This window comes from Chiloscyllium punctatum, chromosome 7, assembly GCF_047496795.1.
Source record: "Chiloscyllium punctatum isolate Juve2018m chromosome 7, sChiPun1.3, whole genome shotgun sequence".
In the NCBI taxonomy this organism is placed as follows: domain Eukaryota; kingdom Metazoa; phylum Chordata; class Chondrichthyes; order Orectolobiformes; family Hemiscylliidae; genus Chiloscyllium; species Chiloscyllium punctatum.
In genome coordinates this window covers 62,051,685-62,075,441 of record NC_092745.1, presented here as the reverse complement: position 1 = coordinate 62,075,441, position 23,757 = coordinate 62,051,685, and the positions used below count along the sequence as shown (strand labels likewise).

General features: G+C 39.7%; 1 protein-coding gene across 1 annotated transcript in view; it reads left to right on the top strand.

Moving 5' to 3' along the window:
- Positions 1-23,757, top strand: part of LOC140479722 (dual specificity protein phosphatase CDC14A-like) — a 179,161-nt gene that overhangs the window by 102,286 nt on the left and 53,118 nt on the right. Inside the window, exon 10 of the mRNA XM_072573774.1 lies at positions 18,985-19,123. Within this exon, the coding sequence (XP_072429875.1) occupies positions 18,985-19,123 (139 nt within the window). The remainder of the gene's footprint in view (positions 1-18,984; positions 19,124-23,757) is intronic.

Sequence of the window (23,757 nt, the reverse complement as noted above, 5' to 3'; positions counted from 1 at the left end):
ATGAGTACAAGTATTAACTGATGATTTGACATTGGTGTTTTCATAACATTTGGAGTTTACAAAATATTATATAGCAGGAGAAAGCAAAACAATTTCAAAACTGAGTTATGGAAATAAAAGTAGTATTTCCAGAAGCAAAAAACCTTTGAAGTACTTAACACAGAAATAATCTAATGTTGTTAAATTTGTATTATTAACATCTGCTAAAATGCATTACTAATCTATATTCAAATAATTTGGTTATTAAGATATTGCAAATGGTAAGCCTTTCAGAAACTGCATTGAACTAATGTCACAACTTGAAAATAGCAGAAACCCTGTTTACATCCTGAAAGTGCTAAGATCCAAATAGAGATGCGTAGAACTGATGTCTTTCCTATTGGGAAGCACCATGAAACCAGCATAAACGTATCATGATTAAAGGACAAAAGTAACTTGCACCATAAAATATAGAAGAAGCACTCTGAAAGCTACTTTTTTTATCTGTCTCTTCCCTAAAATTGTTTGTTAGGATTAAGATTCATTGCTCATTACTTATGTTGCACTCTATACCAAGAAACGCCAATTTAAAAAGAAACCTGAATTTACAGTACAGAGTTGTTAAATGAGCAATACTGAATGCTAGAGTATGAGAAGAATCCTTACATCATAGCTGACTATAATTCCAGCTAGTTGGGAAATAGATAGATTGCCCATTTTGAAAACAAAGACACCTGCAAAATGAAAAAGTGATGCTAGTCCTCAATGTTTCTGTATTTACAAGACCTGAGGACATAAGAGCAGAAGTGAGCTATTCATCCCATCCAGTCTGTTTTGCCATTCCCTGAAATTATGGCTGATCTGATAACGCTCAACTTCTTTATCCTGCCATTTCTTCATAACCTTTGATTCCCTCACAGGTTAAAAATCTGCCTATCTCAGCCTTAAATTTACTTAATGGCCCTGTCTTGAAATCGTCTTCAGTCAAAAAATTCTATAGATTCACTGCCCTCAGAGAAAAACATTCTCCTCAACTCCGTCATAAATGGACAATTCCTGAGATTATGCCCTGTGGTTTTAGAACCTCCCACAAGACAAAACTACCTCTAGCATCTTACCTGTCACGCCCATTAAGATTCTAATGAGTTTCAATAAGGTCGCCTCTTGTTCATCTAAATTCCAAAGAGTCTAAGTTCAACCTACTCAATCTCGTCTCATAAGGAAATCCCTCCATGCTGGAACCAATGTAATGCATCTTTCCTGGACTACCTGCAATGCCAGTATATATTTCTTTAAATAAGGAGACCAAGACTGTTCATGGTAGGATGTGGCCTAACAAGTGACTTATGCAGTTTTGCGTATTTTTATATTCCATTCCCTTCTCAAATAAACCCCAACATTCCATTTGCTTTCCCTATTACCTGCTGAACTTGGATGCTAACCTTTTTGTGATTTCACACAAGGACCCCCAGTTCCTCCTCTGCTGTAGTCTTTCTCTTTCTTTTCCTGCCAAAGTGCATTACATGACATTTTCTCACATTATATTGCATCTGCAAAGTTTCTGCTCACTGGCATAACCCATCTGTATCGCTTTGTAGACTGTGTCATTTGCAAATTCTATCCAAACTATTAATAAATGTATTGTAAATAACTATAGTCCCACCACTGATTCCTGCAGCCCTCCAGTAGTTTCAAATTGCCATCCAGAAATTGCTTTTTCTTAAAGCACCTCTGTCTTTGATTAGTTATCCATGCTAATACACTGTTCTCAATACACATGTCAATGTATCCTGTTGAGTAATCTTGTGGACAGTGCCTATTGAATGCCATTTATAAACCCAAATGTATTTCATCTATTGTTTCCCCTTTCATCCTTCTTGTTACCTCCTCAATGAATTCAAACAGATTTGTCAGACATAATTTCTCCATTATGAAATTTGTCAGACATAATTTCTTCTTCATGAAACCATGTGTGATCATATTGTGTATTTCTAAATATTCTGCTATTAGATACATTTTAGTAGACTTCATTTTCCTGATGAAGGGCTTTTGCATGAAACGTCGATGCTCCTCAGATGCTGCCTGACCTGCTGTGCTTTTCCAGCACCACACTCTCAACTCTGATCTCCACATCTTCAGTCCTCACTTTCACCTAGTTCATTTTCACAACGGCAAATGTTAAACTAACTGGCTGAGAGTAGTTTATTTTGTTTCCTTCCCTTTTTGAATAAGTAGTTTTCTAGTCTTGGGCTTTTCCAGAACCTAATGATTCTTAGAAGATTAGTATCTACTTTCTCTGTAGTCACTTCCTTTAATATCCTAAAGATGTAACCAATCAATTCCAGGGACTTTTTGGTCTTTTGTTCCATTGGTTTCCCTAATATTTTTCTACACTTAATGGGTTGCTGAACAAAGACCTTGAAGTCGCAGGTACATAGGATTGAGAATGTGTATAGGGTATAAGCAGGTAGGGAAAGAGTTAAGTTCTGAGTTTTGTGAAACAAGAGGTTCAGCTGAGCGTGACTCAGATCAGATAAGAACTAGCAGTTAACAATGAGGTGCTGGAGGCAAGGGTAATGGATTAATGAGATGAAAAAACATTCATTATGTTGAGCCATTTATCAATATTGGAAGCGTTCAGTGTGTAGGGCCAGCTTAACAAGGTGAAAAATATTCATTATGTGAAGCCATTTAAGATTAAGAACATCCATTGCGTAACAGCAGATGGCTTTATCTTTACTTTGATGCCCGCTGATTGTTACAATCACCCAAACAAAAGGTATATTGCCTTAACTGGATGCTCCTCCCTGTAAATTGACTATATAATTCACTAAGAAACTGCATTCCAGAGAAGATTGAGAACCCATGTCATAGAGTCATAGAGATGTACAACATGGAAAATAGACCCTTTGGTCCAACCCGTCCATGCCGACCAGATATCCCAACCCAATCTAGTCCCACCTGCCAGCACCTGGCCCATATCCCTCCAAACCCTTCCTATTCATATACCCATCCAATGGCTCTTAAATGTTGCAATTGTACCAGCCTCCACCACTTCCTCTGGCAGCTCATTCCATAAACGTACCACCCTCTGCATGAAAAAGCTGCCCTGTAGGTCTCTTTTATATCTTTCCCCTCTCACCCTAAACCTATGCCCTCTAGTTCTGGACTCCCCGACCCCAGGGAGAAGACTTTGTCTATTTATCCTATCCCTGCCCCTCATAATTTTCCCTGTGCAAATGGGCAATCATTCTTTCTCCCTTCAGGGCCCGGAAGAAAGATGAAGGAGGTAAAACTACACTATGTCTCTGAGCATTTTGCTTCGATTTAGGGGGGGATCGGGATAACAATATTGGCATAATTGGCAGGATCCAAACAAATAGTTACGATCAAACGGTGTCAGTGGCCTCCTGGAACATCGGTATCTCGAGACATACAGGCCCATAGATAAGATTTTAAACCTTGGTCCCTCTCGATATTCCTGTGTGCCAGAGGCGGTCCCTTCACTCAATCACTCTCTATTCTATGGGTTCCACAAACATTAATTAGTTCAGTTGAGAGATACATTTTCACAAGCGTGTTGACAAACAGAGGTTCAAGTCCTCTGCGCTACGTTGGGAGAAGGGGGCTATAATTGATGTTCGAAACCTCCGCACGGTACTGGGTTCGAGTCCCCTGGGGTAGGTGTAATTGAGATTCAAGTCCTCTGCGTGGTACTTGGATTTGGGTCCCCTGGGGTGGGGTGTGATTGAGGTTTGAGTCCTCTGTGCGGTACTGGGGTTCAAGTCACCTGGCTTGGGTTTAATTGTGGTTCGAGTCCTCTGCACAGTACTGGGGTTCGAGTGCTCTGGGTGGTTTGATTTGAGGTTCAATTCCTCTGCGCTGTGTTGAGGTTCGAGCCCTCTGTGTTTAATTGGGGTTCAAGTTTTCTGTGTTAATTGGTGTTCAGGTTTTCTTTGTTTAAGTGGGGTTCAAGCCCCCTTGAAGAGTAAAGTGAGAAAGTGGTGAAATTTGAGGCTCTGTGAGTCTTTGTTCTGGGGGAAGAGAGTGGCTTGGACTGCGGCAAGGGCTTTCTCTCTTTCTAAGTGTAATTTCAGTGAAAGGATGCAAAAAAAACGAGAAAAACTGAAATTAAGGTTGTACTAATACTTGGGTCAGGGGGAAGTTTCAATGTAAGTTGTGCCATGTTGAGAGTGTTTGATGTTTAAAAGTTTTAAATTTGTTAAAATACTGGTTCAGAAATCCTTTTAAATAACTGTTTTCCCTTTTTTGAACCAGGATCTCAATTCAGTGTTTTGTAGGCTATGTAATGGGGTAGATTTTGTTTTTACATTGAAATTGTACAACATTATGTCCATTTTAAAATTACTAAACTTGTAACCTTAAAACAAATTGATTGAGTGCCTTGAGCCCCGACTTGTTTGAAATTCTACAATGCCTGTTGTTAAAAAAAACATTTGGGTCAGTGATCATGCTTTAGCCATGAGAATATTGTATTAAAATATCTTTGCTGCTATGTTTTTAATGCAGTGTTCACAAAAAGAAGAGTGCATTTTGAGTTTGACGTTTTGTTAAGATTTTAGAGAATATTAGAACTTGAGACTGAGCTGTTTCAGTTCTGTTAATTATTGTTAAGACTTCATTGACCCCCTTCATATTGCAAATTCAAAGAATGTTGATCTCTACCAAAGTTGCCACTGTAATTCTGACTGTTTTATTTGGGCAGTTTTATTTGGAGAACATACTTTAAAATATTCAGCATTTGTTTCCCGCGAGTATTTGAGATTTAAATCTGAACTGAAACTGCCTCTTTAATTGCTAAAGCACAGGAAACATGTTATTGTCTTCTTGCTGTTACAGACTTTTGAAATACTTTTTCTGACAGCTTTCACATTAGTCAAGTTTCAATTTGTTAAAGGAAAATAATTTTTGAATAACCTGAATGGAGTCCCTCAAGGGCTTAATTTTAGGACCATTAATTATTGTTTATAATTGATTGAATTGTTTTGGCAGTAAAATTTAAAGTTTATGGCTTGTATAATACTTGATGATGCCATAAATAGTGAACAGAGGAACAAACTTCAAGAATTAAAAGAATGTTGAAATAGGCAGACACAATTTAGTACAGTTAAATGTGTGACTGTCTTTGTACTGATACCCACCTTGGCAAGGAAGGAATGAGAGAGGGAATGCAAAGGTACTTTCAGCAGTGAACATCTTCTCTAGAGTTTGTCCATTAACAGGTTAAGCACACCTTTGGACCACTGCCAGCACCTCCACAATCTGATCCAATGGATTCAATTAGCTTCCCAGTCATGAGCATGAAAAGTGAAGAATTAACAACAGTTAGGAGGAGTTTGGTGCGCTTTTGTCAGTGGCCTCCCTATGGACATTAAACTACGTGAGCTTTACCTGTTTTTCAATCATTTAAGGCATATGAAGGTTCACTGACTAAGCTAACATCACAACAGCTAATTGGCTTTGTTGCATTTAACAGCAGAACAGGAGTAGACGCAGCAAAGAATGCTGCGTTCACCTAGCCTGTAACTGCAGCTGCTGCACTGCATGCTCAGATGCACTGGTATCCTCCATCTGAAGCATCTCTGGAAGAATGGAAGTCTTGTCAGTTTTGTGAAGCATTTAACTGCCCTTATCCAAGAATTCAGATTTCTCCATGTTTTCAAGTTGGATTTTGGTTTCAAGTTGGACTATACTGAAAGAGACTTTTTTGGAGAACAAGCTTGTTTCACTTGACTTGGAGGGGATGGAGTGGTCACTAAGGACTGTGAATTTTAAGAACTTTATTGGTGAATTTTTTTTCCACATGGGAGGATTTTTCAAATTATGCTAACTGTAATGGTGTAGTTATTTTTGTTATTCTAATCATTGTATGCTGTGTTTCAGCAACTTGCTTAAATACTGGCTGTCAGAGTCTTGTGAAAGCTGGTAGTGCCATCTCGGTGGAAATGATAAAAGGAGGGAATGAAAATGTGTATAGGGTATAAGCAGGTCGTGAAAAACAAGAGGTTCGGCTGAGTGTTACTCAGCTCAGATAAGAACTTGCAGTTAACCTGAGGTGCTGGAGGCAAGGATAATGGGTTAACAAGGTGAAAAAGTTTTCATTATGTCAAGCCATTTAATAAGATGAGGAAGGATTCAGTATGTAAGGCCAGTTCAACAAGGTGAAAAGTAGTAATTATGTGAAGCCAGTTAAAGTTAAGAACATTTGTGTAACAGCAGATGGCTCAATCTTTACTGTTGATGCTCGCTGATTGTAACAATCACTCAAACAATATGTATATTGCCTTATCTAGATGCTCCTCCCTGTAAAATGACTATATAATTCATTAAGAAACTGCTATTCCAGACAAGATTGAGAACCCATGTCTCTGTGCACATGGGCGATCGTTCTCTCTCCCTCCAGGGCCCGGAATAGGTAAAACTATCTGAGCATTTTGCTTCATTTGGTGGTGGGGTTTGAGGTGAAGAGACGATAGGATAATAAAGAAGGCATTTGATACGCTTTCCTTTATTGGACAGAGCTTTGAAGATAGGAGTTGGGAGGTCACAACATTAGTTAAGCCGCTTTTCAGATATTATGTGCAATTCTGGTCTCCCTCCTATCAGCAGAATGTTGTGAAACTTAAGATGGTTAAGAAGGTATTTACAAGGATGTTGCTGGGGATTTGAGGTCTTGAGCTACAGAAAGAGTTTGAATACGTTGGGGCTGTTTCCCCTGGAGCATTGGAGGCTGAGGGGTGACCTTATAAGGTTATAAGATCATGAGGAGCATGGATAGGGTAAATAGTCAAGGTCTTTTCCCTGGGCTGGGGAGTCCAGAACTAGAGATCATAGGTTTAGGGTGAGAGGGGAAAGATATAAAAGAGACCTAACGGGCAACTTTTCATGCAGAGGATGGTGTGTGCATGGAATAAGCTACCAGAGGAAGTGGTGGAGACTAGTACAATTACAACATTTAAAAGGCATCTGGATGGGTATATGAATAGGAAGGGTTTAGAGGGATATGGGTAAAGTGCTGGCAGGTGGGTCTAAATTAGTTTAGGATATCTGGTCAGAATGGACAAGTTGGACAGAAGTTTGTTTCTGTGTTGTACATATCTATGACTAATTAATTGCTGTATTTATTTCCTCTCCCTTTTTTGCCAGTTGATTATTTAGTATTTTTTGGAACGTTATTAATACCGCCCTATCGTGAACTTTGATGCAAAATATTTATTCAATTCTTCTGGTTCCCCATTATTATTTCCCCAGCCTCATCCTTTAAAGGGCTTTTGTTCACTTTGGCCTCTCTGTTTTTATATTCTTAAAGAAGCTCTCATAGGTACACAGTCCTTTATCACACTTCCAAAATCTGAAAAGCTCCAAAGTCCGAAATTTTTTCATGGAGTGTGGAGCATCATTTTGGTGTGCGAACAAGTGACTCAATTCCACGCTGACTCGAACCATATCACTGAGATGTAACATGGCAGTGTGGCCTAGCACTGGCAGGCATTAATGTGTCTCAGCACACTTATTATTCACACGTGTGTCTGCTGTTAGGGTATTTTTATTTCACCTTGAAAATGTCATCTATTCTGAAATCTGAAAAATTCCGATTCCGAAAAGTAACTGGTCCCAAGAATCTCTGATAAAGGATTGTGTACGTGTATTTGCTAGTTTACCTTCAAAGTTTATTTTCACTGTTTATTATTTTTCTGGTCATCTTTCATTGATTCTTAAGACATACCCCAGTCCTCTGACTTACTACTAATCTTTGTCACATAGTTTTTTTTTCCCTTTCAATTTGATACAGGTAGACAATCCTTTATCCAAAATGCTCGGGACCAGCTGTTTTTCAGAATTCAGAATTTTTCGGTTTTCAGAATGTGACAGTTTAATGGTGAAATTTTTGAAAATCTTACCGGAGCAGCAGACTTCTAGCTAAGGACGTGCCCCCCCACCCATGTCACATCTGAATGACACTTATCGAGTGGTGTCGACTTGGGGTTGTTCATTGAGAAACCCCAGGCCTGTCAGTGCTAGGCCACACCCCCCCATGTCACATCTGAGTGACACGCATCGAGTGGGTGGCGACCTGGGTTAACTGCTCACCAAACAACCTTGTTAATGAGAAAATAACTTGACAAAAAAACCTTCAGATTTCAGGGCTGTTAGGTTTTTGGATGTTTGGATAAAGAATCTTCTTCCTGTACTAGTACTTCTCCTATAACGCTGTAGTTACATTGTACTGAAACTTCACTTAATAGAAAATTGCTTAATAAAAATAATGGGGCCTATGGGAAAAGTGGGGTTAGGGACAGACCAGCCAAAAATATCACACAATATCGCTCAAAATTCACCCAAAAGTCTAACGCAAAGTATAGCACAGCCTGAATGTAGGTTGAAATTATATTTATTAACTAAACAAAAATAAAGTTAACACAGTACATTTTAAAAATGTAAGAAAGCTGCTCTCTGTACAGTAACTCTGTTGGCAGCTGACATTGGCACATGCACAGAACAGCACTAAAACCAGTGCAGAGACTTTGGCACAGACATTGTGCATGCACAGAACAACACAGAGACTTTGGTGCATGCACAGAGAGGCACAAAGAGCTGCACTAATGTCGTGCATGTGCTGACACCGGCATACATGTAGAACAGTAAGAACATCAGCACACATGCAAAATGGCGTGGAGGTATCAGAGCATGCGTAGAACGAAGCACAGTAACCAATCCCCGCTGGAATTTTGCTATTGCCAACGGAGGTAAACGTTCTCCAAAATACCGTTGCCTGATAGCCAAATCACACCGTCAAAACACTGTTATCCCACTACTACCTGTATTACCTTTAACTTCCTTGGTTAACCATAGTTAGTTTATTCCCTTCTGAGAATCCTCCTCCCCTGGGATATCCCTTTTTAGTGTGAGTCATAAACAATTTTCTTAAATATCTGCTATTATCTAGCAATTGTGTCTTCTGCTAAAGTCTTTTTTTTCCCAGTCCACTTTAGTAAATTCTGTCCTCATGCCTTTGTAATTACCCTTATTTAATTTAGCATACTTATTTCCGACCAAAGTTTCTTGTTCTCAAACAGAATGCTAAATTGTGCCATGCTATGGTCACTGTTTTATAAGGGCCCTTTTACTCTGAGATAGTTTATTAAACTTGCTTCATTATTCATTAACTAATTATCCAGATCCTTGATAGAAGCCACAGCATATTTTCCAACTAAACTGTTACATCTACACTGTGAATTCTTATTTTGCTACCTCTGCCAATTTGATTTTTCCCAAATTATACGAAGAATAAAGTTACCCATGATTAATTACTGATTTTCTTATATCTCAATATCTCCTGATTTATTTCCCGTTCGATGCATACTATCAGGGGATCAATACTCTACTCCCACCAGTGTCTTCCTCCCTTTGTTATTTCTTACTTTCGTCCATATGCATTCTGCATATTTCAATCCAAGATAATTTATTGCTGTCATACTTTCCATCTCATGCTAACAAAACTACTCCATCACACTTTCCTTCCTACCTAAAAGTCACACACCCTCAAATATTTAGTTCCCAGATTTGATCTCCTTGTAACCATGTCTCTGTAATGGATATAAGATCTTAACCATTAAAATGTACCCAAAATAAATGTAATTAATTTATTTTGTTCCAAATTCAGCATGCATTAAAGTAACTAGTCTTAGGTCCTGCTCTTGCCAGGCTCCAAAACCCCTTCCTAATCCTTTGTCAGTGATGCATGTGACTTGTCCTGTCTGGCTGTCTGCTGACGCATACACCCATTTTGTGTTTTGTATAATACACTGAATTTGCACAGTGTGATTTTGGATAGTCAGCATATTGATGATTTGCTGAGCAATGAGGACAGTGGAGTAGATGAAAATAAAATACGGTGGATACTGGGAATATGAAATAAAAACAAAGTTCTAGAACAACTCACCAGCATCTGTAGTTAAGATTTGAAGTCTGATATGACTCGCCTTCAGAACATCTTCATGGAAAAATGGGAAATAAGCACAAGAGTAGACCCTCCTGCCCTTTTGAGCCTGACACAGTATTCAGTATGATCATGGCTGATCATCCAACTCAGTACCCTGTCCTGCTTTCTACCTGTACCCTTTGATACCTTTAGTCTTAAGAACTATGAACGTTTTCATGGAAGAATTACAACAATGTTTTGACTCCAACCATTTTCTGCAGTAGAGAATTCTACAGGCTCACCTCTCTAGGTGAAGAAATCTGTTCTCTTCTCAGTCATAAATGGTCAACGCTGCATCTTTATACTGTGACCCCTGGTTACTGACTTCCCGCTCACCAGGAAGATCTTCCTGCCTTTACTCTCTCTAGTCCTTTTAAAAATTTATAGGTTTTTACAAGATCACTGTCACTTAACTGATCCAGTCTCTCTTCATATAGTAGCCCTTCCATCCCAGGAACCAATCTGATTTCCCTCCCTTGCAGTCCCTCCAGAGCTAAAACATCCTTCATCAGATTAGGAAGCCAAATCTGCACGCTACACTCCAGGTGTGGTCTTGCCAAAACCCTGTATAACTGCACTAAGACATCCATGTTCCTGTTCTCTAATCCTCTTGCTAAGAAGACCAACATACCATTTGGTTTCTTTGCCATCTACTGCCCCTGTTAGCCTTCAGTGACTGGTGTACAATGACACCCAGGTTTTATTGCACACTCCCCTTTCACAATCTGTCGTCATTCAGATAATTTTACTTCGTGATTTTGCAACCAAAATGGATAACCTTACAAAATAGCACTGAGCCCTTCCACTAATTACTGCCTGCCAACCAGAGAAAAAATCTGATTACTCCAATTTTGTTTTCTGTTTGCCAACCAGTATGTTTTATCCATGTCGGTACACAACCCCAAATTCCATGTTCTTCAATTTTGCATACTCATCTCTTAGATGCGACCTTAACAAAAACCTTCTGAAAGTCCAGGTAAACCACATCCACTTGGTCATCCTTATGAACTCTACTTGTTACGTCCACTAAATTGTTGTAGATTGGTTAAGTATGATTTCCCTTTTGTAAATCCATGCTGATTCTGTTCAGTCATGTTACTATTTTCCGAGTCCTCTGCTATTAAAGCTTTCACAATGGGATCTATCAGTTCCTCCCCGACTACTGATGGCAGACTAACCTGTGGGTGAATCTCTACTTTTTCATTCCTCTTTTTTTTTAAATGGTGGGGTTGCATTCGTCTCCAATTGCTAGGAACTGTTCCAAAGTTTATAGAATCTTGAAAGATGAGCACTAGTGCATCCATTATTTCTAAGGCCAATTCTTTAACTTATCTGTTTTGTAGATTATCAGCCCCTGAAGATTTATTGACCAGTTTCCCCATCGCTATTTCACTACTAATACTGAATTTTTAATTTCCTCCCTCTTACTAGTCCCTTAGTTCCCCAAGAATTTTGGGACATTATTTGTGTCTTCCTTTGTGAAAACAGAACCATACCATCCATTTAATTGGTATGCATTTGTTCCCCATTATAACTTATCCTATTTCTGACTGTAAGTTCACTTCAATGCTGAAGAAGAGTCATATCGGATTTAAAATGGTAATGCAGTTTTTCTCTCTAAAGGCAAGTATTTTTTTAATTGGGTATGGAAAGCCAAAGATTGGAGTTTTTGGAATCAATATTACCAACTATAGTAACTATATTCAATCTGTTTTCATTAGAATAAATTTGGCTAATTACATCTTATGATATAAGCATTTAAAACATTACATTGTATGTGTGAAGCAGCTGTTATTGAGTACAATAAGTATGTAAAATGTCATTAGGGTTTTCATTTTCTGCACTCCACCTTATTTTTTGGTCTTTGTTTTGCAGAATGTGGAAGTCTTTCTCCACATGCACCTTGATCTCCCCATTGGCCTCATTGTTCCAATAAACCATTCAGTCCTTTTGCCTGCACGCATTGCTTTCTATTGGCCTTGTTGTTCTGAAAACATATGAGTACTTGAAAAGATGATGATCTCAGAAAGAGGCACGTTATTCTAAGAGTCAAACTACACAAGTCCCCCTCCAAGCTTGTCCACAGACAAAGTGAATGGTATCACTCACTTCTCTAAATTGAAAGATTGAGTTTCTCACCCACCAGAGCTCATAACCTAGGTGACTGCTGAAAATGTGCTGCACCATAAGTAACCTCATTTTCATGGAACATTAAAACTGAAGGCCCATCTTGGCTGGTGGTGGACCTAAACTTACACTGACATTACTCAAAGAGTAGAAGAATTTCTTTCTGTCCTAAGGATGGGAGAGATATGGGATAATCATCTCTTCTCCCCACCTCTTGATTGATTGATTGATATATATATTTGGGTACATCTTGAGTGCTTTGACTTCTAAGAACTGACGCAAAACAGGCTTTTTTTGTAAGTTTTAAACAAAAGTAAGGATAAATATTTAACTTCCACAATACCCGAAATGTAATTGATACAAACACTCCCCATCTACACAAGACACAGACAAAAAGATGATTTCTGAAGATGTGACATTCACGTTTTTTTTAAAAAAAACATTTAAAAGGCATTATTATGTTGACTGTTCAAAATGGCAGTTGGGAATGTTATAGGTTTCGGAATGTGAAAATTATCATTCAGTGGAGAATGTTTGATACCATCAACATTCCAAAAATTAATAGCCTCCTTAATGTTTTATTTGGATGTCCATCCTCATGAGGCTGACAAACCATTGTATCTTTGTCTCCTCATTTGGAATAGAGAATGGAGGGGGGGTCATCAATGTATGGGTTAATAGTTTGCACTTTAACTGACTCCCCAGAGAGCGGCTAAGACATGTCTGTCCCAATGCACCTGTTAACTAGTCCCACAAGTTTCTCTGTGGTTATTTGGTCATAAATATTAATTCCTATTTATGCTGAGAGATGAGCTACTTTATTTTGAAAATGCAGGCATTCACCTACAGAACCTTTTACCTTTTTTGCAATTGCTGAAGCACTTCTAAGTTAATATGTTCTTTCCTGTTCTGTTACACCCTGGTCTATTTACTCAATGTTTCTCTTTGCTTTATCACATTTCATGTCTGTCATGATCCGTTGCCCCTGCTATTGAATTTTTGAGTCCTCCTCACAGCAGTAATTGTATCACTCACCAGAATGATTGTTCCCAACCCCATTCAGAATGAAGATGATTCCATCATTACAGCTCCCACATGATCCTGCATTTTTACACAAGTGTGTTTGCATCATATAGTTCTGAATCTGGCACTAAATGCTATGTTCCACCAGCATTCTTTGGTCAGAACACGAAGTTGAGGAGAAAATGTTCTGTCAGGCTTTTCTAATTGCCTGCAGTAACTTAGAGTCATAGAGATGTACAGCATGGAAACAGACCCTTCGGTCCAACTTGTCCATGCCAACCAGATATCCCAACCCAATCTAGTCCCACCTGCCAGCACCTGGCCCATATCCCTCCAAACCCTTCCTATTCATATATCCATTCAAATGTCTCTTAAATGTTGCAACTTCTTCTGGCAGCTTATTCCATTCACGTGCCACCTTCTGTATGAAAAGGTTGCCCCTTAGGTCACTTTTATATCTTTCCCCTCTCACCCTCTAGTTCTGGACTCCCCGACCCCAGGGAAAAGACTTTACCTATTTACCCTGTCCATGCCCCTCATAACTTTGTAAACCTCTATAAGGTCACCCATCAGCCTCCAACTCTTCAGGGAAAACAGCCTCAGCCTGTTCAGCCTCTCCCTCTAGCTCAAATCCTCCAACCCTGGCAACATCCTTGTAAATCTTTTCTGAACCCTTTCAAGTTTCACAACATCTTTCCGATAGGAAGCAGACCAGAATTGCACGCAGTATTCCAACAGTGGCCTAACCAATGTCCTGGGAAAATGGCATAAAGGAGAAATGTATCTGCCATGTTTGAGCTGGTGAAACCTGGGAAAATACAAGACTTTTGGAGAAAAAAAAGTCAAAACAACAACACTTTTAAAAGAGAGAGGAACAGACAAAAGAAGCACATGGTGAGGTCAGTGCAGGAGAGAGAGAAAGAAACCCACATTGCTAACTGACAGAGCAGTGAACCTGTGCAGTTACTGCCTTTGCTGTTTGAATTCATGCATCACTGGACATTGGAGTGTGTCTGGGAAAATTAACAAACAGTAAAATTCACAACTGATCTTGGAGGAGCCTGTTTGGGAGAGGTGACAGCACAGAAACAAATAAGTGGATATTTTAAGCGTGGCATTACAGTAAGTCTGCAGTAGTGAGTAGAGTGGGTTCTTTCTTGATTATATGTTTTATTGAGATATGTCTCTTGATTAAACTTAAAATATAATCCATAAGTATTAATTTAACCTGGAGCAATGTTTGTAGAGGAATAAGACAATGCTATTTTCTGGGTCTGTAGATAGAAAGAAGCAAAAATGGCCTTTAGTAGAGTGATATGCTCTTCTTGTCAGATGGAGTTTAGGGAGAGTTTACAGGTTACTAAGGATTATATCTGCAATAAATGTCATTGGTTGCGAATACTATCAGATTGAATGCATCGGTTGGAGAGACAGTTAGAGGCAATGAGGAATTTACAAGAGCGAGGGGATGTGATGGATGGCCATTATAGGAAGGGGGAAAACTAGCTATCCCCATTTCAAGCAAGAATGCTGGTTTGGAAAATATAGGGGATGATGGATACTAAGGGGAACACAGCACGAACAGCCAAGTTTCTGGTATCGAGACTGGCCCTAATGCAATGAGGGGTACATCGTGTTCCTAGAGATCGATTGTGTTAGGGGACTCTCTAGTCCAAAGTCCAAACAGATGTTTCTGTGGCCAGCAGCACAAAATCAGAATGGTGTGTTGCTTCCGTGGTGCCAGGATGAAGGATTTCTCAGAGAAGGTGCAGAATGTTCTCAAGGGGGAGAGGGGCTAGCTGGAGGTCATTGTACATATTGGAACCAATGACATAGGAAGGAAAAAGATTGAGATTCTGAAAGGAGCTTACAGAGAGTTAGGCAGGAATTTTAAAAGGAGGTCCTGGAGAGTAGTAATTACTCCCAGTGCTACGAGCTAGTGAGGGCAGGAAAAGGAGGAGAGAGCAGATGAATGCACGGCTGAGGAGCTGGTGTATGGCAGAAGGATTCACATTTTTGGATCATTGGAAGCTCTCTGGGGGTAGACGTGACCTGTACAAGAAGGACAGATTGCACCTAAATTGGAAGGGGACTAATATACTGGCAGGGAGATTTGCTAGAGCAGCTTGGGAGGATTTAAACTATTAAGGTGGGGGTGGGACCCAGGGAGATAGTGAGGAGAGACCGATCTGAGACCGGGACAGTTGAGAACAAAGGCGAGTCAAACAGTCAGGGCAGGCAAGGACAAAGCAGACAACAAGGTAGGACTGATAAATTAAACTGAATTTATTTCAATGCAAGAGAACTAAAACGGAAGGCAGATGAACTCAGGGCATGGTTAGGAACATGGGAGTGGGATATCATAGCAATTACAGAACCATGGTTCAAGGATGGACAGGACTGGCAGCTTAATGTTTCAGGATACAAATGCTACAGGAAGGACAGAAAGGGAGGCAAGAGAGGAGGGTGAGTAGTGTTTCTGATAAGGGATAGCATTACAGCTGTACTGGGGGAGGATATTCGTGGAAATACATCCAGGGAAGTTATTTGGGTGGAACTGAAATAAGAAAGGGATGATTACCTTATTGGGATTGTATTATATCGTCAGGGAAATTGAGAAACAAAGTTGTAAGGATAATAGGGTGGTTATCGTAGGGGATTCTAACTTTCCAAACATAGACTGGGACTGCCATAGTGTTAAGGGTTTAGATGGAGATGAATTTAAGTGTGTACAAGAAAATTTTCTGATTCAAAACGTGGATGTACCTACAAGGGAAGGTGCAAAAATAAGGCAGGGCAGGTGACTGAGGTGTCAGTGGGGGAGCACTTTGGGGCGAGCAACCATAATTCTATTAGTTTTAAAATAGAGATGGAAAAGGATAGACCAGATCTAAAAGTTGAAGTTCTAAATTGGAGAAAGGCCAATTTTGACGGTATTAGGCAAGGACTTTCAAAAGCTGATTGGGGGCAGATGTTTGCAGGTAAAGAGATAGCTGAAAAATGGAAAGCCTTCAGAAATGAGATAACAAGAGTCCAGAGAAAGTATATTCCTATTATGGTGAAAGGAAAGGTTGGTAGGTGTCAGGAATGCTGAATGACTAAAGAAATTGATGGTTTGGTTAAGAAAAAGAAGGAAGCATATGTCAGATATAGACAGAATAGATTGAGTGAATCCTTAAAAGAGTATAAAGGCAGTAAGAGTATACTTAAGAGAGAAGTCGGAAGGGCAAAAAGGGGACATGAGATAGCTTTGATAAATAGAACTAAGGAGAATCCAAAGGGTTTTTAAAATACATTAAGGGCAAAAGGGTAACTAGGGAGAGAATAGGGTTCCTCAAAGATCAGAAAGGCAGCCTTTGTGTGGAACCGCAGGAAATGGGGGCGATACTAAACAAGTATTTTGCATCAGTATTTACTGTGGAAAAGGGCATGGAAGATATAGAATGTAGGGAAACAGATGGTGACATCTTGAAAAATGTCCATATTACAGAGGAGGAAGTGCTGAATGTCTTGCAATGCATAAAAGTGGATAAATCCCCAGGACCTGATCTGGTGTACCATAGAACTCTGTGGGAAGCTAGGGAAGTGATTGCTGGGTATCTTACTGAGATATTTGTATCATCAATAGTCACAGGTAAGGTGCCAGAAGAATGGAGGTTGGCTAACGTGGTGCCACTTCTTAAGAAAGGTAGTAAGGATAAGCCAGGGAGCTATAGACCAGTGAGGCTGACGTCGTGATGGGCATGTTGTTGGAGGGTATTGTGAGGGACAGGATGTACATGTATTTGGAAAGATAAGGACTGATTAGGGATAGGAGAAAGTGAGGACTGCAGATGCTGGAGATCAGAGCAGAAAATGTGTTGCTGGAAAAGCGCAGCAGGTCAGGCAGCATCCAGGGAACAGGAGAATCGACGTTTCGGGCATAAGCCCTTCTTCAGGAAGAAGGGCTTATGCCCGAAACATCGATTCTCCTGTTCCTTGGATGCTGCCTGACCTGCGCTTTTCCAGCAACACATTTTCTGCACTGATTAGGGATAGTCAGCATGGCTTTTTGTGTGGGAAATCATGTTTCACAAACTTGATTGAGATTTTTGAAGAAGTAACAAAGAGGTTTGATAAGGGCAGAGCAGTAGATGTGATCTATATGGACTTCAGGAAGGCGTTCAACAGGGTTCCCCATGGGAGACTGGTTAGCAAGGTTTGATCTCATGGAATACAGGGAGAACTAGCCATTTGGATACAGAACTGGCTCAAAGATAGAAGACAGAAGGTGGTGGTAGAGGGTTGTTTTTCAGACTGGAGGCCTGTGACTGGTGGAGTGCCACAAGGATCAGGCTGGGTTCACTATTTTTCATCATTTTATATAAGTGATTTGGATGCGAGCATAAGTAACTTTGCAGATAACACCAAAATTGGAAGTGTAGTGGACAGCGAAGAAGATTGCCTCAGATTACAATGGGATCTTGATCAGATGGGCCAATGGGCTGAGAAGTGGCAGATGGAGATTAATTTAGATAAATGTGAAGTGCTGCATTTTGGGAAAGCAAATCTTAGCAGGACTTACACTTAATGGTAATATCCTAGGGAGTGCTACTGAACAAAGAGACCCTAGAGTGTAGTTTCATAGCTCCTTGAAAGTGGGATCGCAGGTAGATAGGATAGTGAAGAAGACATTTGATACGCTTTCCTTTATTGGTTAGAGTATTGAGTACAGGGGTTGGGAGGCTATGTTGCGGCTGTACAGGACATTGGTTAGTCCACTGTTGGAATATTGCTTGCAATTCTGGTCTCCTTCCTATCAGAATGATGTTGTGAAACTTGAAAGGGTTCAGAAAAAATTTACAAGGATGTTGCTCGGGTTAGAGGGTTTGAGCTACAGGGACAGATTGAATAGGCTGAGGCTGTTTTCCCTGGAGCGTCGGAGGCCTTACAGGAGTTTATAAAATTATAAAGGGCATGGATAGGATAAACAGACGAAGTCCTTTCCCTGGGGTGGGGGAGTCCAGAACTAGAGGAGAATGAGTGAGGAAATATATAAAAGAGATCTAAGGGGCAACTTTTTCACACAGAGGGTGGTACTTGTATAGAATGAGCAGCCAGAGGAAGTGGTGGAGGCTAGTTTAATTGCAACATTTAAAAGGCATTTGGATGGGTATATGAATAGGAAGGGTTTGGAGGGATATGACAGGTGCTGACAGGTGGGACTAGATTGGACTGGGATATCTGGTTGGCATGGATGAGTTGGACCGAAGGGTCTGTTTCTGTGCTGTACATCTCTATGACTCTAATTTGCCTGAGGGGGTGAACTGCACAGCAATGAGGATTGGACCACTCAGGAAACAAATGAGCCCTACACAATCAGTGTGCCTTTTTAAGAATCAGGTGTTCCCATGAACTAAGAGAGATAGACAGCACGAAGCAATGTGAGGGAGTGTTGTTTCTGACATAAAATGTTTGGTCAGGCAGTTGAAAGTGCCCTTTCTAATGATTAGGAAGTCATTATTAATTCCAAGAATGCAGTACCAAAACATCAAATACACTTGAGTCCAAGTAGTCCACTAAATTGCTCCCAATCTTGATTGGGAAAAATGTTCCTTTCTTATTTTTTAGAAATTTCATTTAATAATAGTTAGCTATTACTTGGGTGAATGGATTGTTGCCATGATAAATGATGGTGTTCTTCTTCGCTAGGTTTAGATTTAAGTTTTTGTTGTAAGGTGCATTAAATCAGAATCATATTTTGTCTAATTTGATTTCAATCAATCCTAGTTTAATAGTTATAAATTAGATTTTATTTAAGCTACCAATTTGAGAAATTATGTAACCATATAATCAATTTTCTTTCATTTCAGCTGGTTTAGGACGAACAGGTACATTAATAGCCTGTTACATAATGAAACACTACAGATTTACTGCAGCAGAAGCCATAGGATGGATTAGGATATGTCGACCAGGGTCTATAATAGGCCCACAGCAGCACTTCTTGGAGGAGTAAGTGACTAATTTATCTTGTTTTTGAAAATATTTAATGTAGTAATTCAGAAAGGATTGTTGTATAGGTTGACAGCACTTTTTCTTATTGCTCTAAAAAGACAATCAGGCCAGAAACATTACTAAGTTTTGATTTTGTTTTAAACAGTGTATGTTAGAACTTTAAAGAATGTAAATGTAATTTCTGTTTGGTGCTGAAATGCATTTTTACGTAGAATAGATTTATTCTATCGCTTTATTGCAAATAGATAATTTGGATTATCGTCGAGAATTTTGTGTTTCAGGCCACCGTTGTATAGATTTGTTCAAAATCGATAATAAACTCTGTCGCAGTTGGCACGGTGGCTCCGTGGTAAGCACTGCTGCCATACAGTGCCAGGGACCTGGTTCAGTTCCAGCCTCGGGAGACTGTCTGTGTTGAGTTTCACCTTCTCCCCATGTCTGCGTGGGTTTCCTCTGGGTGCTGCAGTTTCCTCCCACAGTCCAAAGATGTGTAGGTTAAGGTGGATTAGCCATGGGAAATGCAGGGTTACAGGGATAGAGTGGGGTATGAGTTTGGGTGGAATTCTCTTCAGAGAATTGGTGTGAACATGTTGGGCCAAATGGTCTGTTTCCATGCTGTAGGGATTCTCAGGATTCTAAACAGTTTGTAGGGTATTGAAATGCCTGCTTTATATTGCTCTGCTTGTTGCAGAACAGGAACTTGCTATTCAGCTTCCGAAAACTGCTAATGTCCGTGACCACACCAAACTTTAGGTATCCATGGAGCCTTATCTTTCTACAAAGGTTGAGGTTGAAGTTGAAATTTGGCTGCAGCTGAGTGGTTTTCACAGAGCTATTCAGTCAGGTAGATGACAATCCACATTGATTTTGAATGAGGAAGGTAAATCTTAGTTCTCCTGCATGTTGAAATGATCATCTTTATTAAAAATAATCAATCCTGTCACTTTTTATATACTTGCTCTTTTATGGGCATCGTAAATTGTTTAAAATCAATGGCATTCATGTTTATTAAAATGTCTTGATTTAGCTCAACTTTTATCCTAATTTGACTGACTAGCAAGTTGATGACCAATGCTCTGACAGAACAATGAGTGTTAGAAAGAATATATTACAAGGAATGGTAATCACAGTCAAATTGCCACTTTTGCTCTTTTTTTTAGTGATTTTATTTCTTAATTCACCACATTTCTAGCTGTTAGTTCCAATACAATATCCTACAGAATGCTGAGCATAGTTGATATCAACACCGTTACCCTGGACTGCAGGACAATTGGGGAAAGTCAAACCATAATCCCTTTTACAGCAGTCAATATGTTACGTTCTGGGATTTAAATGTCAAGAAGCACAGCTGGACACTTTGATAGCTGCTGTGAAATGGTAACTGTGGGCTTAGGGCAGCAGTCAATTAAGAAGTTAGGGTGCCACCAGGTGGGCAGAGGTGGGTCTTGCAGCAGGTTCCAGGGCGTTCAGGTCTGGTGACAGGGTGAGAAATTGTGTTGTTTGGTAGGGTCTGATTGGTGAATGTGGTTGCCAGGGGTCTCAAAGGTATACTGTTAAGTTGGGAAGGTTAGCTTAATTACCCAGGAGTTAGACTAGGTTTTTACATTTCTAACTTTTCCTGGGTAGCTCTAAGCTTAAGTATAGTGAAACTCCCTGAATTCTCTGTTTTGAGTTTCTTTTTCAGACATGGGGGAATTGCCACTGAAATCTTCAGATTTCCAGGCCATTCCCATGGAGTTTGCTACATCTGAGAATCCACTGGATGTGCAACGCCAGTTGGCGATACAAAAAGGACTGTTTAGATATTCCAATAGCCAGTGTCTTGATGTCAGTAGAGAAAAAAATACTACTAATGGCTTTATGTAAATTGCACTGTTTATATTTGTGAAGGGCAAAGCTAATTTTATTTACCAAGCAATCACGGTAGCCTACAGTATCTAAGGTATTAAAGAAGTAATGGGTGTTCTTAAAAAAACACTTGCTAATCTTTCCTGTGTTCTTCTCTCCTAACATTACTCAGGGAGTTATTCACCTGAGCAACAAGGATGAACATTATATCAGTCAGAAGCTAATATTTTATGGCTGTCTTTACCCTTTGGTCTTTGTATGGCTTCCTAGCACATTTTGGAGGGAGGGAAACTGAGAAATCAGAGAATTAGCCTTGGAGGTAGTAAGGACTGCAGATGCTAGAAGTCAGAGTCAATAGATGTGGAGCTGGGAAAATACAGCAGGTCAGACAGGATCCGAAGAGTAGGAAAGTCAGTGTTTCAGGCTGAATTATGATGAAGGGTTTCAGCCTGAAACATTGACTTTCCTACTCCTTGAATGCTGACAGTGACCTGCTGTGTTTTCTCAGCTCACATCGATTGACAGAGAATTAGCCTTGACAAGGAAATGGTTGTTTCTAGTCATTGTTTGAGCATGACCCAACTCTTCAGTAGCAGAAAACTGAAGAGTCTTGTATTCTGGGAATGCCAGAATGAACTGGTGATCGGTCTCCCTATTAGTGTTTCATTAGGACTTTGAAGATACCATTAATCCAACAATGAAATCCTATTTAACATACTTTTCTTTATCAACACTACCAAAATCCATACTTTTTGTTAATACTCTTATTGCCTGCTTGTCAGTAGGATTAGTGTAGAAAGGCTGCAATTTTCAGAGTTTTTCTGAAACATTTTAATGACATTATTGTAAGTGCAATAATGTCATCAGAGTCAATGAAGTTTTAATGACATTTTCTGGCACAGTCATTTGGCACCATGAAATATACATGCTAAATTCACCAAAACAATCTTGAGTTGTTGCAAGGTTTATTGTACAGAGATGGAATCATTTTAAAAATTGCATTTGGTGTGACTCTTTGCAGCAGAAATTACAGCCTAAAATCATTTCGTGTGAACCCATGCGTTTTATTATTGTCATTGGACTGTGCATGCGACCATTTATAATCAGAATCCTAAGCTATGCAGGTAAGTTAATGACTTGTTGGTTCTGCATTCTAATTCAGTTTTTAAAACTCAGCAGCAAGTGAACCTTTTAAGTGCCAAGTATACTCACGCCTCTAAATCTTTTTCAACTCCATCCCTATTTTACCACCATTTATTGAACAAGTGTTACTCTACTGTTGTATTAAATTGCACTGCCCACTGTTCTGCCGACTAAGTATTTTATTTAACTAATTAGGTAATGGACAATTTTTTTAGACCTGAATTCAGGTTTTTGTATCACAACATGGTGAGTAATTTTGTGGACGACACCAAAGTTGGTGGCATTGTTGACAATGAAGAAGAATTTCGAAGATCCCAAAAGGATCTTGATCAAATGGGTCAATGAGGTGAAAAATGGCAGATGGAGTTCAATCTGGATAATTGCAAGGTACTGTACTGCATTTTGGTACAACAGACAAGGATAGGGCTTATACAATTAATGGTAGGGCCTTGGTAGTGTTGGTAGTTCAGAGGGACCTAGGGGTGCAGATACATTATTCTTTGAGGTTTGCATCACATATAGACAGGATGGTTAAAAAGACATTTAGCATGCTTGCCTTCATTGCTCAGACCTTTGAGTATAGGAGTTGGGAAGTCATGTTGAAGTTGTACAGGACATTGGTGAGGCCTCTTCTGGAGTAATGTGTCCAGTTTTGGTTGCATAGCTACAGGAAGGATATTATCAAGCTGCAGAGGATTCAGGATGTTGTCTGGTATGGAAGATTTGAGGTATAAAGAAAGGCTGGATAGGCAGGAGCATAGGAGGTTGAGAGGTGATCTGATAGGAATTTATAAAATAATGAGAGATTTCAACAGAGTTTATGGTCATTGTCTTTTCCCTAGGATGGGGGATTTCAAGACAAGGGTGCATATTTTTAAGGAGAGAGATTTTTAAAAAGACACGAGGCAAATTTTTTACACCAAGAGTAATTCATGTGTGGAATTAACTTGGTGGATGCGGGTACAATTACAATGTTTAAAGGACATTTAAATAGATACATGAATAGGAAAGGTTTGGAGGGATATGGGCCAGGAGCAGGCAGATGGGGCTAGTTCAGTTTGGAATTATGTTCAGTATGGACTCGTTAGACTGAAGGGTCTATTTCAGTGTATGACTCAATAACTCTATAACATTAATTGAGGGCATCACGGTGGCTCAGTAGTTAGCACTGCTGCCTCACAGCGCCAGGAACCCAGGTTCAGTTCCCACCTTGGGTGACTGTGTGGAGTTTGCACATTCTACCTGTGTCTGCATGGGTTTCCTCCAGGTGCTCAAGTTTCCTCCCACAATCACAAAGATGTGCAAGTCCGGTGAATTGGTCATGCTAAATTGTCCGTAGCATCAGGTGCGTTAGTCAGGGGTAAATATCGAGTAGGGTAATGGGTCTGGGTGGGTTACTGTTCGGAGGGTTGGTGCAGACATGTTGGACCGAAGGGCCTGTTTCCACATTGTAGGAATCTAATCTAATATTGCATGTCGTTTCCAACACTTCGTAGGAAGACCAGATCATGATTCAGCAAAACAATATAGGTAAACATGCTGCTTAGGTTTGCTCTGATATGTCATTTATATTGAATTTTAGTCATGTATCTCAAGCTCAAGAGAGCTATAGTGGATTTGAGTGTATGGGTTCTATATAA